General features: G+C 40.0%; 1 protein-coding gene across 11 annotated transcripts in view; it reads right to left on the bottom strand.

Annotated features, from left to right (window-relative positions):
• The window catches only part of BEND7 (BEN domain containing 7), a 46,579-nt gene that overhangs the window by 13,900 nt on the left and 16,531 nt on the right, over positions 1–16,148 (bottom strand). For 4 of the 11 annotated variants that reach the window (XM_040063107.2, XM_040063111.2, XM_040063106.2 and 1 more), the window contains 4 exons: positions 13,503–13,625; positions 10,820–11,085; positions 5,815–6,040; positions 742–861 (listed from right to left, as the gene is read on the bottom strand). In XM_040063107.2, the coding sequence (XP_039919041.1) occupies positions 742–861; positions 5,815–6,040; positions 10,820–11,085; positions 13,503–13,625 (735 nt within the window). The other 7 variants (XM_040063112.2, XM_040063115.2, XM_040063110.2 and 4 more) reach the window with 7 other exon arrangements.

Genomic DNA, 16,148 nt, shown 5'->3' on the forward strand with positions numbered 1-16,148 from the left:
TTACATGTCTCTTAATCAGTGACATTGCTTTCCCAAGGATCTCACTGGGGATTTCTAGGCTGGAATGTTCATGGCTGGAGCTGAGGGCTCATGAGCTGCACACTGTCAGGGTGAAAGCTCAGCACTGAGCTCGCTGCAGGCTGGTCCCAAAAATCCAGGTTATCCCAGCTCAAACTGAGCAGATTTGCTGCAAAACCCTGCCTAGATTACCTGTCACTACTGGCAAGCTGCCTCCCACATATTGCAGAGCCTTGTTGCCACAACCAGGGGGGGTGGCTGGGTCTTCCTTTGGTTTGTTTTGGGTTTGGTTTTTTTTTTGCTGATTCTTTCATAAGGAATGTGAGAAGACTCATCTATTCTTCCAGACACATACAGTTTAGAGGGAAAGGTCAGTTGGCTTATGTCTTAACAGTACAGTGAGTGGCTTGTCAGACTAAACAACAGAGTTAAAAAACTTCTACCTGCAACCCTGGATGCATCAGCTAATTTCTGGGAAGAAAAGTTTGGATGCTAAAGGAAAGGAGACAACATTTGAGAAAGACTCACACTTCACTTGCCTGTAGAGACAGCTCCTAAACCTGCTACCATTCCAAACCCACAGAAACCTGCTAAAGTGTTAGAGTGCTAATTTTCATAGAATGAACAACTCTACAGTCAACAGGAAAAATACTTCTGTGGAAACAAAGGCTCTAAGCTTTTAATCTTACACTCACATGTTGTTCCTCATATTTTTATACATACCTGAGCCTCTTTTTAATCGTCTTCTTGCAAGTTTAATTTGATCCTGAAGAATCTGGACCCAGTCCCTAGGACCAGGAAGTTTATCCACATGATTAGCAGTGCAGTATTTTTCTGTAAAAACTGAAATAAAAAGATATCACCTTTTTGAAATGTGCCACCAAAAATGGAGAAAAGGAAATGGGAGAGGATTTAAATCAAAATATATTAAATTATTCAATTATCAAAAAGAATTGTAATGGCCAAATGTAGGATTGTGAGAATAAAGCTCAACTCAGTGCTTCACAAGTTTATCATTCAGAAGGGACTTGGCTGCATAAATATAACAGGAATGGCATCATTACTATGCATAAAAGCCTGTCCCAGAGAAATGTTCTACACCTGATGGCCTCATGAGTTTCACACAAAATGATCACAGAAAAGTAACAGTGCACTTAGAACTGAGTGTCAGATGTGGCAGGCACTTATAACTGCTGCCTTCCATATGGAACAAGTAGAGAGCTGAAGATCTGGTCATTTGGTGGCCCTTGGTCAGGTTCCTAAGGGTGCAGGAAAAGTGATGAAAGAGTAAAGTCCTACCACTGTGGAAATCTCCACAGTTTTTAGTCTGCCAAACCAGATGGAATAGAATTTTTATAAAGCTACTAAAGGAAAAGGGAGGAGAAGAAGAAGAAGAAAAAGAAAAAAAAAGAAAAAAAAGAAAAAAAAAAAGAAGAAAAAAAAAAAAGAAAAAAAAAGCACTATTACTGAGAAAAAAGAAATATCCTAATATCCTATAGGTCCTATTTTGTGTTTTGTAAAAAAGGTACAGAGAGGGTCAACATTACCTTTAAATCTGTATTTACAGCAAACCTAACAGTATTATACCAAAAATACAGAATTATAAATGGAGTGAAACTGATGCAATTGATTTTCATCATGCAACTGAAAGGTGTGCAAAAAATAAACAAGTACAGAAATAGAAAAAATATTCTTGCTGTTAGTATTGCTATTGTAAACTTGGTCAGAGGTCTCGGAGCCCAGTGTCCAATTATGACTGGCAAACAAAGAGAAAGCTGGTCCCAGCTCAAGGGATTTGTAATCCTTGAGAATAAATATCACACAAATGGGATCAGGAAACGTGCAACAAAAAAATGACAATTTCAGTATTTTTATACACACACACTTGAAGCAGCACTACCTGCTAAGTACAAGGGAACCAAAAGTAATGCCCCCCCCCTCCAAACTCATTCCATGTTGACAGCTTCACAAAACCACAGCAAGGCGGGCAGCAGCAACACTTTACTGTGCAGTCTGATCCACAAGGACATCAGAACAGCTTTTGAGAGCTGCCCACAGAAGTCAATACATCCCCACACATTCGCAGTGTTTGATTTGCAACAAACATCATCTTTGTGAAGGTAGAAATAATTTTTCCCTTCTGAATCCATATGGCACCTGATACAACAGGAACCTGATCAGTGACTTGTGACTCCTACTCATTTAGAAAGGCAACTGCTTAATGTGTGGTTAGAGAAATAACAACGTGGACAAAAAGGAATGGGAATGCAACGGGAAGGAGGCGGGAGAATTGGGACTTGCCCTTTCTAGTCCACCCAAGATGCATGGTATTAACAAACCCTCTGTCACAGGAACATAGGCTGGTTTGAATTTAAAGGGGACTTTAAAGGTTATCTAATCCAACCCCATTGCCATGACCAGGGACATCTTGCACTTCATCAGATTGTTCAACGCCCTGTCCAGGCTGATCTTAAACACTTTTAGGGATGGAGCACCCACAGCTTCTCTGGACAAACTCTTCCAATGCCTCAACACCATCATCATAAAAAAAGGCACCCTAATGTCCAACTAAATTTACCCTCTTTCAGTTTAAAGCCAGTACCACACTACAGGCTTCAGTAAAATATCCATCCTCATCCATAAGCCCCTTTTATATATTAGAAGACCAGAATAAGGACTCCTTAGAGCTTTCTCTTCTTCAGGCTGAACCACCTCAAATCTCAGCCTGTCTTCACAGCAGAGGTGCTCCAGCACCTCTGACCATCTTGGTGGTCTCCTCTGGAATTGCTCCAACAGCTCCATATCTTTCCTGTGCTGGGGTCCCCAAGAGCTGGTTGCAGCGCTGTAGGTGGGGTCTCACCACAGTGGAGCAGAGGCACAGAATCATGCCCACACTTCTTGTGACGCCAGCTGGGACACAGCTGACTTTCAGAGCTGCAACACTGCTGGCTCTTATCTAATATTTTGTCTATCAGTACCCCCAAGTCCTTCTCTGTAGGGTTGCTCTCAATCCCTTTATCCACCAGTCTATACTGATACTGGGGATTGCCCTGACCCAGATGGAGAACCTTGCATTTGGTCCTGTTAAACATCAGGACATTCACAAGGACCCACTCCTTCAACCTGCCAAGGTCCTGGGTGGCATCCCTTCCCTTTTGTCAACCAACCATACCACTCAGCCTGGTGTCACCTGCAAACTTGCTGAGGATGCCCTAGAAACCAGTGCCTGTGTCATTGATGAAAATAATAAATTGTACTGGTCTCACTGTGGATCCCTGAAGGACACATCATACTTATATCTGAAAACAGCTCATTGATTTCTGCAGGGAAGGATTTCAATGGCTGAATTTCTAGTCAACAACACAAAGGAAAAATAACCGCTTTTGACTAGTTTTATTTTTCATCTTTTTTTTTTTTTTCTCCCAGTTCCAAGTGAAAGACTCACAAGAGAAGCTGATTGCCCAGGAGAAACACTGCAACTGATAAAACAAGTGCCACTGAATACCCAAAGTCAAAAGAGAAAATTGCTCCCTGGCTAATCATTCTGTTGCAGAAGCATTAAATGACTTGTAAGGACAGCAGTGAAAATGTTTCCAGACAGGAAGAGTGATTTTCAAGCAAACAGTCCCTCCTTTAAATTCCCTGCCCATTTTTGTCATGAATGTAGCCTTTTGTATCTCTGTCATGGAAAAGGACTAAAAGTGCCACTAGAGGATATCTGGGCACGTGGTAGAGGAATGTCCTAATGATAATAATGCAAACAACATCATGTTGTTCTTGCAGAGATTTCATACTGGCTCAGTTATTTCTTGGAATAAATGAAACCACAGTGCCTGATAGCCCAGCTCCTTGGAGGGAAGAAGGGTGCTATTGGAGCCAGACGAGTGAAGATCCACAGGACATCAGACCATGGCATCTTATTCCATCACAGCTTTTAGGGACAGGCTTCCCTATCAGGGATCAGACACCAGTGTTTGGCCAATACTGTAAATGCCAATAAAGATCACTGTTATGGCACTGGTACCTAGTAGTACCATCACAGATGAAATTTCTCTGTTGGAACTACAAGTCCCTCCTTTATTCTGTTAAACTCAAGGAAAGAGGTTAAACCAAGCCTCAGAATTTGCTCCACTAATACAATCTTAGCTACTGAGAAATGTTGCTCTCTGCAGTGGGTACCAGCTGCTATTTTAGTAGTGCTGTTGCATTTACTGTAAAACATTTATTTTATCAAGTGCTGTTCAAATTAGAGTGGGGTTTTTTGAAGACATTTTGAACTCCTCTTTCTTTCATTTAACTTATTTATTAAAGCTTTTAAAGAACAATGAGACACAGATAGAGTTCAGATTCAGGTTTTTTTGCAGATTACTGAGCTCAAGAAAAGAAGGTACAAAACAGTGTTTGTGATTTAAAGCTAAGTACAAGTGTAACTGTAAGAAAGTCTGTCAGCTGCTCGGTAACATATATTAGAACTGTGACAGAACATACTATAGGCAGAACACACACTTTGTTACAGAATTGCACACTTGAGAGGCTCCTCTGCAGGCCTCCATGCCCAGCCCACTGCTCAAAGCATGGCAACTAGATCATAATGCTTAAGACCAGTCACATTTTGTGAATTCACACGTTCACACAGTGAATATTTTCAGGGATGGAGATCCTGCAGTCCCTCCTGCACTGCTCAACTACCCTTATGTTGAAAATGCTTCTCCTTATCAAATTGCAATTTTCCATGTGTTCAGTGCCTCTTGTGCCTCGGAGAAGAGTGACTCCACTTCTCCATATGATCCCATTAGGTAGTTGTTAATAGCAGTAAGGTTTCTCCTGAATCATCTTCTCTCCAGGTCTCTCAGCCTCCCGTCATTTGGTACTGCAGCAGGGAAGTGGTGAAGTCATATGTCTTGGTGGTCCCCCCACTCAAAACAGCTCGTCAATGCCCTTCTTTCATGGGGAGAGGGGTCCAAAAGTTGGCACAGAGGTGGTTGCAGAAGATTCTTCTGCCTCCTTTTGCTGGCAATGGAGTCACAGAAGCTCTTCTTATTGCCCTGTGTCTCCTAAGTTAGCAATCTGTACCTGAGAACAAGTCACAGCCTCTAAAATAAGCTCCACTCGTAGAGCTTATTTTTGGCCTGTCTTTTGGTAATGTGGGTATTGTCCCTACAATATCAGATTTCAAAATAGAATCCAGTTCAGAATCTCTGGAATAATACCAGCTCTTTATATGCTGTCATCACAGAGTTTGAAGGTACCTGTTCTTCTGGAAGCTAGACAGCAGTGACTGCTAGGAAAAATCACCCAGCGAAAGGTGCTCACACCAAGAAATTTGCTCCCCCAGGAGAAGGACTACTGTACTCATGAGCATCAAACTCATCTCATGCCAGTATTATCCCCTTCTATCTCTCCCCAATCCAGCCACCAACTACTGAAAAATTTACAGAGCAGACACAGTCAAATACAGTGCAAGTCTCAGAACTTTGATTGAAGGGTATCAGTTACACTGTCATTATGTTTTCAAGATTTCTTTGCATCTCTGATATCTGGGGGAAAAAATAATTATCTTACATGAACACTGAGTTTCTAACCTTAGAGCCTGACTTCAGAAACCAGGATCACTAGCTTAAAATTAACACAAGCTGTCCCAGTAGAAGCTATTTTTAACAAGTGAATGAAAGGGAATAAAAATAAGCCTGCATATTTTAAAAGACCTAACACACGTCAGAAATTCTAATCCCTTTACGCTCTCCTTAGCTGAGAATATGTTCTAATTACACATAGGAAAGAAAGCAGACAACATACCTTTTATTGCACCCACAATATTTTGGTCTAGTCCTTTCCGGTTGTCATTGAGCCCTCTTTTCCTTTTGCCATTTGGTAAAGAGTTAGCCAAAGTCTTGTCATCAAAGAATGCACAGACCAGCTTCCTAAAGAGCAGACTTCCTGAGCGAGTGTAGTTTGATAGTATAGAGTCCAGCTGAGATTTCGGCATGAAGACGTCAAAGCCTTCTGCAAGTTGCACTTCTGGCTACCAAAAGAATACAAATGTTTTAATTAAACGAGCATTCAAAGACATTATTTTACTTCAGTCATGCATCTGGTGAGACTTTACAATCACTTCATCAAACCATGAATCTCTACCCAGCTATTCAGGGCCACAGCAGCCTAATTCATTGAAATCAAACCCCATGAGAGAACAAGCACCTTAAAAGGCAAATCAAACAATCACACTCCTTGTCTAATGTCTGCAAAAGTTAACAATTACTGACATCATTTCTAGGCACACAGCTAACAAAAAGACAAGAGATACCTTTCAGTGTTGGGTAATAACGACAAAGCACAGGATCATCCCAGAGCAGTGCTCCTAAGCGATGCTTTTTGGACATTTATCTAAGCATTTAATGGACTTGTTTCGCTGCCAAATGCTGCGAACGAGTGTGCTGTGGGGCAGCCAGGCACTTCCAAGAAGCACAAATGCTGGGATACTGGCCCATTCCACGTGGCTTCCCAAGAGGGCCTCCAGTGAAGATATGGCCCATGAGTGTGAGCAGATGATGAGTTTGAGGTTGCCCCTGGAGCCAGCACTTGCTGAGCATCCATTTGTCCCTCCTTTTCACAGTCCCAAAACGCACGTTTAGAAGAGGATGATGTTAGACAGACAGCTTATTTCAGTACAAAAATCCTCAGCAGTGAATCACAGCGACTGCCAGAAGGTGAAATGGAAGGGAAGAAGAGAAAAGAAAATCATGCTGTATTTCACAGGAGTCTTTCCTCAAGTACACTGAGGGCCAAAGTACACAAAAGCCTTTGAGGAAGTCCCCTTACCAAGAGTCTTTTTGCTGCCCCTGTCTGTACATATCAGAAATTACACGAACAGCATTTGCAGAGTTTTTTTCTGTGAGTACCACACAATGCTTATGATAAGACTTCTTCATGGAATAAATTATATATCTAGAATGAAGGCATGTTGCGAATAAACTAAAATTTTGAAAATATTGTTAAGAAGTTGGCAAGGAGGTAAAAGAATCAGAGATAATGACGTGAGGAAATAAACCAACATTATAGCCCTGCTGCTCAGAACTTGCCCTTTTTTCCCCTACATGAAATATATTCAGCAATGATGATGCATTTTCAGAGAAGTTTACAGAGCAAGAACAAATGCCATCTCCCATCATATCACCTGTGAACATCTTGAGTCTAGACAGAAGAAAGGGCTGCCAGTCTCAGAACAATTTGGCTGTGTAATTCTTTTCCCATGGATTTCTAAAAATCAGTATGAAGAGTGTTGCAGCAAGTAGAATATTTCCAAAGCATGTACTGTCACAGGATATGGATGTGTACTGTGCGATAAAACTGAAGATTACAATGCTTTGGGAAGCCAGGATGAAGAATCTTAAAATATGCAGACAGCAGCAACAACAACAAAACTCTAAGAAGCACGTAGTTCCTCAGCTTGTTCTGGATGAAAATTTGTTTTTTTACCTCAAGAACCTTCAAAATGCTGGATCCAGCAAAACAGTCAGTTACTGACATTTGACAATATTTGAATGTAGGTGGGTTTTTAATATGTTACTTCTAAACTTCTGGTGACAGAAAAGATTAGCAAGAGTAAATAAATGTGGGCCAAGTTCACAACTTGGGAAAAATTCTACTTCATAGAAATTAAAAAGCAGAATGCAGCTGACATGGTGATGAAGGATACCTGCCCTGTTCTGTTTCTTTGGTCTTCTGATAGCCATCTAAGATGACCTCAATGATACAGACGGCCAGGGCAGAGAAATTATAGAACCACAGAAAAGTTTAGGTTGGAAAAAGCCCTAAAGATTGAGTGCAGCTGTCACTAAACCATGTCCCTAAGTGCCACATTGACATATCTTTGAAATACATCCAGGGATGGTGACTGCCACCACTTCCCTGGGCAGCCTGTTCCACTGCTTGACAACCATTTTGGGGAAGAAATTTTTCCTAATATCCGAAATAAACCTTCCCTGGTGCAACTTGAGGCCATTTACTTCTTGCCACATCAGTTGTTAGCTGGGAGAAGATTCTGACAGCCACCTGGCTACACCCTCCTGTCAGGGAATTGCAGAGTGATAAGGTCCCCCCTGAGTGTCCTTTCCTCCAGGATAAACATCCCAGCTCCATTGCCCCTCTCTGGACACGCTCCAGACCCTCAGTGTCTCCACTGTGAGGAGCCCAAAACTGATGCCAGGATGTGAGGTGAGGCCTCATCAGTGCTGAGGACAGAGGGACAGTCACTGCCTTGGTCCTGGCTGGCCACACTATTGCTGGTACCCTCACGAACAGCCAGTTGTCCCTGTGGTACCTTTTCTGACACCTCCTACTTAAAACCCAAAAAGCCAGAAGGATCATGATGCCCTGCTGTCATCTTTGTCATTTATACTGACAAATCAAGTGAGTTTTTTCTCTTCTTTTCTGTGTGTGGTTTCCTTCTTCCCTGGTCTTACCTTAGGACACCTGCATTCCATTTTGGCAGGTGCACCAACCACCCTACAATACAGCTTAAAATATATTTCAAACCTTACCATTGTACCAGTGTGGAGGAGTCAGTATTATTTTAGTTTTGACTGTTTTATTTTTAATATAGGGATCAATTTGTTTCTCAGTGGAACAGTTTGAAGGCAAAACTCTTATTTATGCTTGCTTTCCTTTAGTAGTTATCTACTCTTCAATCAGAGACAATCAGTAACCATTTGAACTTCATGATGACTTTGAATGTGATTTCTCAAAGAAAATGCACTTATTAATAGATAATGATCATGGCAAAAGGAACTGGAGGGTAAACTATTTGTGAACAACAAAATACCAAAGAACAACAAAATAAAGAAGACTTGAATGCTAAAGGCTTTTGCTGTGCTAAAATTAACAGGCAGTGAACTAGATTTAATCCTAGATATTTTAGTGGGTTGTAATATGTAGATTAAAACCTATTAAGTTATAAATGAAATATTTCAACTGTAAAACAAACACAAGTTCAACTAAGAGCTGTAATCAGATCATTACATTTAAAAAGCAGATTCTCTGATCCACAGACCAGATTAAGGGTTTGTTTCACAAAGACATTTTCCACTTCTGTAAGTAGCAGTATCTTGTCTCAAAAGGTCTGAACTAATTGCACTGGTTTTGGCAGCCCCAATTTTATACCCATTAAACTTGGATTCTTCTTAAAGTTCAATAAATGTTTGCAAAATAGCAATGGCAGCAGTGGTGACGTACGACACAGCACACACTACTGACAACCTGTGGGATATTCTCAAGGGAACATTCATTTATGGTGCTTTGTAAAATGTCTTTCAGTTTTTTTCAGGCACACAGACATGCTGGTTGTGACCACACCACAGATGTTTATAAAAAAGTAGAAAAAGATAATGTTGCCATTCATTCTCAAAGAAGTGACTTTCTTAGGCCTCCTCAAAATATTTAAGGTCACATTTTATTTTCGCATTAAATATATCTGTTTTCAGAACTCAAATGTTTTCTTTCCAAAGACAAAACAAAATCAATTTGTTTGTCTCGGGGTTCTGGCTTTGTAAATTTAGTCAAACGACTGTTGTGGCAAGCAGGGGCTCAAGCATGGGAGGACAGATGAACACCTGATTTATGAGCCACATGTTTTCTCTTCTTTTTTTCCTTAGGTCAAACTGGCAACTACAAAGAATCGTGTCCAGCGATGGAACACATTCATAAAGCCAAATTAAATTCCATTGCAAGCACAAAACCATTTTCAAAACCGTGTTTCAAGCTGACAAGAGTGCCACAAGCAAAGAAAAATTATAAGCACAAATTGCATACTGGAGATAAATTACCAGTCCTCCCCAAACCTTTACCTCAAACATTATTAAGCTCAGTACTACAAAAGGAAACCCTCTGAAAAAAAGCATCAAACTAGTTACTCTGTATCACTACACCGACTCTGTGGCATGAGACTGCAACCTAATTAGTGGTGTGGCTTGCATCTCTGTAACTGAATTATCCTGACTGCTCTTTTTTATTATTAGTTCCCTCTTCCAGAAGGATAGAATATTATCTGCTGCATTGTTTTCATTTACGCTTATTGATACTGAATTTAATTATGTTTTTCTAGCTCATAATACTTAGGAAATTGGAAAGAGCCTGCTCAAAATTAAAAATATATAGAGGAATTAATGAACAGTTTACTAGTCGGTGAACTGGTTCAGACGACATCAATTTGGTCATTAAGACAAAGCCAATCATCCACCAGATGCATGGAATTCCTATCAGTGTGTACATGAATCAAGAAAACATGCTTACTGCAATTATCTATGGGAAAAGTGCACATTCTTAGAGTGGCAAATTTTGGCCTTTTTAGTCACGCTGACATCATCAACAGTGCTGAGGCCCTACTCCAGCACACACAGCAGGGACCAGGAAAGCACATAAATACACGTGTGGACTATGTGGGCTCATCAACAATGATGGGGCTGTGAATGCTTTACACACCTTGCACTTTTCAGGGCTCCTCATCTCAGCTGTGGCTCTTGGCATTGGGAGAGATGAAAAACAAGTTTCCACTGAAAGCTCAAAAAACAGGAGCCTTGAACTCAAGGGAAAACTTCAGGCTTGTGAAAGCTGAAAAAACCCCCAAACCCCACAATGAGCACTCCACACATCTAACCCTAACATCTCCATTCACTCCTACCCAAGATTTGCTTGTTTATTCTAACAAAAAGTGGGAAGATGCATCAATGTGACTTGAGTACCGACTCTCCTGAATGAGTCAATATTTCAAAATCTTTCAATCCTGCATATTAAAATTTTAACTTACATCTGATGAAGCCGATTCAAGGATAATTCCAAACCCTGAAACAGGGGTCTCTGGCTTCAGGGGGGGTTCAGCTGCTTGCAGACTTGATCGTTCCGAGTTTGCTGTCAGCCTCTTCTCATTCTCTGGAGAGCTGGGTTTCTTATTCATGGTAACTGCTTCAACAGCTTTGAGGGGCAGTTTTCTCTTTTTATTTCTCTTTCTTGATATTGTTGACTTCTGTGCACAAATCAGAGGAACAGGAGGCTGCTGTCTGTTTTGAGTCCCAACTGAATGAAAGAAATTAATGCATTAATTTTATAGACAAAAGCCCATGAATAACCACACAGTCGCTCCATTAAACTACTGACTCACTGAACTTATTTTCTAGATAAGTGATGTGATTTTCAGGGCTGCTGGTGCATGGGAAACAGATAAGTTTTATCACCTTTGCATAATTTTCCAATCTGTACAATGAGGATAACGACAGTGAGGCTTTTCAAGCCATACTGATGAACACTATTTTAAGAAAATTAGGAATACAGTTCTTTTTCCTAGTGACCACTGGATGGTTGGTGACACGAAGCACTTAAGTGATGACTGTGAGTGCCCTTTGAATGACTAAAAATCTCACTGCCTTTGAGGATCTCTTCCTGATAAAGTAAGATAATACAAGTGCTAATGCAATTACAGTTATTTTTATGACTGTGGTCTCCAAGTTAATTAGCTCAGCAAGAACATTTCAAGTACTATTATGTCAAGAATGAGTGAAAACACTGTTCAATAGTTTAATTTTTTGGGGAAAAACAGTAACCCAAAGTTGCATCAGTTTGTTTTGCTCATACACAAAAACTGACATGTATTACCTCTGAAATATAAGGAACCATATTTTACAGATATTTTGCATTTTCCAGTATTCACAATCATTTGTATAAATTAAGGCACCAATCCTGAACCTGTACCAATATGAGCAAGCTCTCCAAAAGAATGCTATCAAGACACAATTAAATCACTAAGATCAAGGTCAAAACAAAGAAAAAGCCAGAAGTGCTATACATGCAGATCAAACTCATTCAAGATACGAGCAAGCTACAAAAAGTCCTCATCTACAAAGCTTCAGGAAAAAAACAAACCTCAGACTATTGATTATTAAAAGATTTCTGGAATATTTCATTTCTGGCAAGGATTTACAAGACTGTGATGTGCAGTTTATAATTAAGACAGTAGGGTGTCTGAATACTAAAATAAGTTATTACATTTTCACTTAAAAGTTTGAATTTTAGTTTTTCTTTTCTTTTAGCAACAAAGATGCCAAATGATTTTTTTTCTCTGCAAAGCCATAATTTCAGAAAATATGAAGTATTCCAAGTGAATCAAAAGATTCATGAATTAACAAAGGTACTTACTCTGTAGATACATAATAAATAAGAATTGTTCTGCTACTGAGGAGTCAGCTCTTTTGGCATAGACCCCAGTTTTCTAACTCTCACTCACAAACCATTTTTCAATCACCCATGTGATTTCAATGAAATTGGTGTGACTGCATGAAGAATCCCATGTACCAGCAAAAATTGTAAAACTGGGCTTTTGTGCTCTTCTTTGTAAACTGATGACTTCTAGAAAAGCATTTTTATGTGTATCAACTGATATTACAGAACGTGTCTGATCCTTCCCATCACTCATTCAAACATTATACACCGTGGAGACAAGGAGTTTAGTCAGCCCTTCACTCCACCCATATTTCAGTAAATTACTCAACACTCCCTTTTCTTTCAGAGGTCTTATCCAGCCTCTCCATGAGAGAAGCCTCCATGGCTCCAGTCCCCATCACCCATGCTGGATGGGCAAGTCAAGTGACAAAATCTCCAACATCTCTATCTCCTCATTAGTATTAACAGTTAATTTTAGGCAGCACAGAGCCTGCATCAGCCTATGATCACTTATCTCTACCTACCACGTTCTCATTATCTTGCTGCCTCAGCTACTCCTCTGGCTCTGCACTGTTCTGTTTCAGCTCCCAACCTAGGAGAAAACTAGACTCAGTGGTTTTCCCCAGTGAACAGACTACTGCTGCTATACACACACTGAAAGCTAATATTTCACAGCCAAAGGAAGGGTGGAGACCATGACATGCAGTGGCTAGCTCAGCTGAGACTACCACAGAGCTAAAACAGTTTTGAATAAAGAACTATTTGGTAACTTTCAGCTACCTTCAAATTTTATTTTTCTTACACCTATGATTAGTGAACTGGTAAGCAGAACAGAGGTGAAGTAGCATTTGGCACCCCTAAATCAATGCACCGTGAAAACAAACTGCACACGGTTTTGGCATATTGACCTGCCCACTTAGCTCTCATTATGTATCTGATCACATTTTCTTCTTAATTTAGCCTTAAAAGGCTACAAGATAAAATCCCATGTTATAGGTAAGGATCTGAAAAGTAGAAATTGCATTTCTAAGAAACCTGTGAAAATTTGACTTTGACCGATATGTCAGGAGAGCAGGAAACAATCCAAGTTTTCCTGAGTGCCCACACAGACTTTAATTTCCTAGACCATCCCCTAACAGGAAGATCACAGAATCAGAGAACAGTTTGGGTTTCGAAGTGACCTCCAAAGACAATCTCATCCAACACCCCCCCAACAAGCTGGGCCATCCTCAACTGGATGCTGGTCACAGGGACGCACACGGGACCACTCACTGTACCTGCTTGAATCTGCATCAACTTTCGCATGGTCTTGAGCTCCTGAAGAATCGCCTGCAGCGTTGACTGGCAATTACACGTACAGCAGTTTGGTCCAACTGATGAATTCACCATTGGGATTTCCCCTGAAAGAGAGCAGAATGAAATGGGCGAGATGTAACCCACACAGAATCGCCTAGACAAAAATTAGCAGGTGTTTGAAACTATGATCATCAATATATCAGATTGTAAAAATAGATCAAAAGCATGAAAGGAAATAATTTTCAATGTGTTTCCTTTTAAGAGGAAGTGACCACTGGTTTTTATTCAGTTACTAATATGTGCAATTATATTGAGTTGGGATGTTACATGGGCTGGAGAAGACTGCTCCGAGTGTGAATATAATGCAGTCCTCACAGCAGGGCTGTCTATTGTCAGGCTGGTTCATCTTGAATAACAAAAGCACCAAACCTCATTACAAACATACTCATTTTATCACACACACAAAAAAAAGCCCATCTCCTGAACAGTCTTACAAAGAATGAAGGCAGCCTGTGCAATAAAGGTTTGTACTGTACATAAAATGAGGGCCTAGGAATTTTTAAATTGCTTGAATGTTACAGGTGGTTCTTTACCATGTGAAGAAGGAGAATGAAAATAAAATATCCTATTTGGAGGAAAAAATCCAAACAAAACAGGACAGAAAGGAACCACCAGCAATGAAAGCTTTCAAATCTGCTCTTCTGTTTGCTAGGGTGGGATTGTTTTCTATGATGTTTTCCATCACTGTGACCTCCAAGATGGCTTTCCATAGTCTCCCTTTGAAGATTAATACAGTAGTTCAAGAGATTCCTTTTCTCTTGTAATCCTTACTAGTGTTTAACTGAACTTACATAGTTCTAGTTCTAGCCCTCATCAGTGCTTTTTTTATTACTGCTTTACTTTCCAGAAGTTTTGTATTTCTTGTTCTGAATTAGAACAGGCTGTAACAGCTGAGGGATTTCAAACTTTGCAGTTGTATCCTGTACCTTAGCTTAAGACAGCTGTATCCCTGGTTTTAATGCTACAAATAAAAATTTCAAAATTCAACAAAACACCTAACAGTATCTGGTTGAAACTGAGGCCAGATGGGATGCACCTCCCTTCCTTTCCAAATGTCCTTACAGTCATTTAAACTGATGGCTATTTTGATGAAGATAGGTACAAATGCACCTAACAAAATAATCTCACTTGGTGTCACATGTGGACTCCAGCCAGTGTATTTCCCTCTTTCTTCCATAGCCAAACACTTACCAGGTGCCCTTTAATCATTACTTAGCAAAAGTGAACAAAAGCAATTAATTTAATCTCCAATTATAAATCTTCACATTTTTCATTATTACTTTTGCTTTCCTCTGAAACCAAACCAGGTTATTAATACCTTTTTAGGTTTGGGTTGTGTTCTTTCATCAGAGATCCCTGATGTCAGACACACACAGATCCCCTGACATTAGTCCTCATTTGAAGTAACTGAAAACCTGGCCACCACCAGACACTTGTTCCCTACCTCCTTCCAAACAGTCCTTCAGACCTGAAGCAACATCTAGAGTTGAGCAAACTCATGGTCACACTCCAAAGGTGAGCTACTTGTAAAGCTGAACTAATGCATCACTTAAATATAGCTGCTATCTTCTGAGCGTCACGCTCTTCTTTTCCTCAGATATTTAGATTCTGCACACTACCACAATTACAAATTTCAGTATTTTAAAATATCATACAGGGATAAAATCTGTTAAAACTGTATTAAGATAAATGGGGTACTTAAAAAAATCCCTGCAAATCTAGCAAATGCATTAGCACCACTGACTTCATCTCTCCAAGGTTTCAGCTGCAAATAAAACCATTTTTTAGAACTAAAAAGTTATTTGGAAAACAGGCTGAGAATCTCAAAATGAAACAAAAAGGTTTCTGACTCAGCAGGACTGTTGCCTAGTTTGATCTCACCCTTCCTTTGTACAATCTATTCTCATTGGAAGTTCCTTGGGGCATGGATGGGATTTTACCTTTTCAATGGTCCATGAAGTGTTTAGCCCATTGTTACAGGTACAGAGGGAAAAAAAAAGAATGTTATCTTTAGCTTTGAAGCAGATTAATCAGAATCCCTCAACTTGGCTCCACCAACACCCTTTACCTACCTGTTGTAAGTAGACTTTTAAGTAGATGAATTTCAAGACTACCTATAATTTAATAGCACCAGCGTAACTCTGTACCTTTCAGTAAGACCAGCAGCCACCCCAGAAATGGGAGACCCAGAAATTAGAGGAGTTTTATTAACAGATGGCAAATGCAAAATAAGGCCTCCCTTCCCTCAGTTCTTTCTCAGTTGTTTTAGACTAAAAGATCCTCAGGATAAAGCCTGTTCTTCCTCTTGATCACAATTCAATATTCTAGTGGGCTTCTGGAAATGATATCTGAAAGACTGTGGGGGAAACATGGTTGGTGGTTTTTGTTTCCTTCTTAACAAAGGCTCTACATCATGGTGAAAACTTGAACAAGTTGTATCAGTAAATACCTGTACATCTTTCCTGCTGCAATATAACGTTCCTAATGAAAACACCCAGGCATACAGGCTTCTGATGGAAAAACAAAGGGTCTATTTTCCCATTGAGGCATAGGGGATTTACTTTATA

Source organism: Hirundo rustica, chromosome 4 (assembly GCF_015227805.2).
Source record: "Hirundo rustica isolate bHirRus1 chromosome 4, bHirRus1.pri.v3, whole genome shotgun sequence".
Classification (NCBI taxonomy): Eukaryota; Metazoa; Chordata; class Aves; order Passeriformes; family Hirundinidae; genus Hirundo; species Hirundo rustica.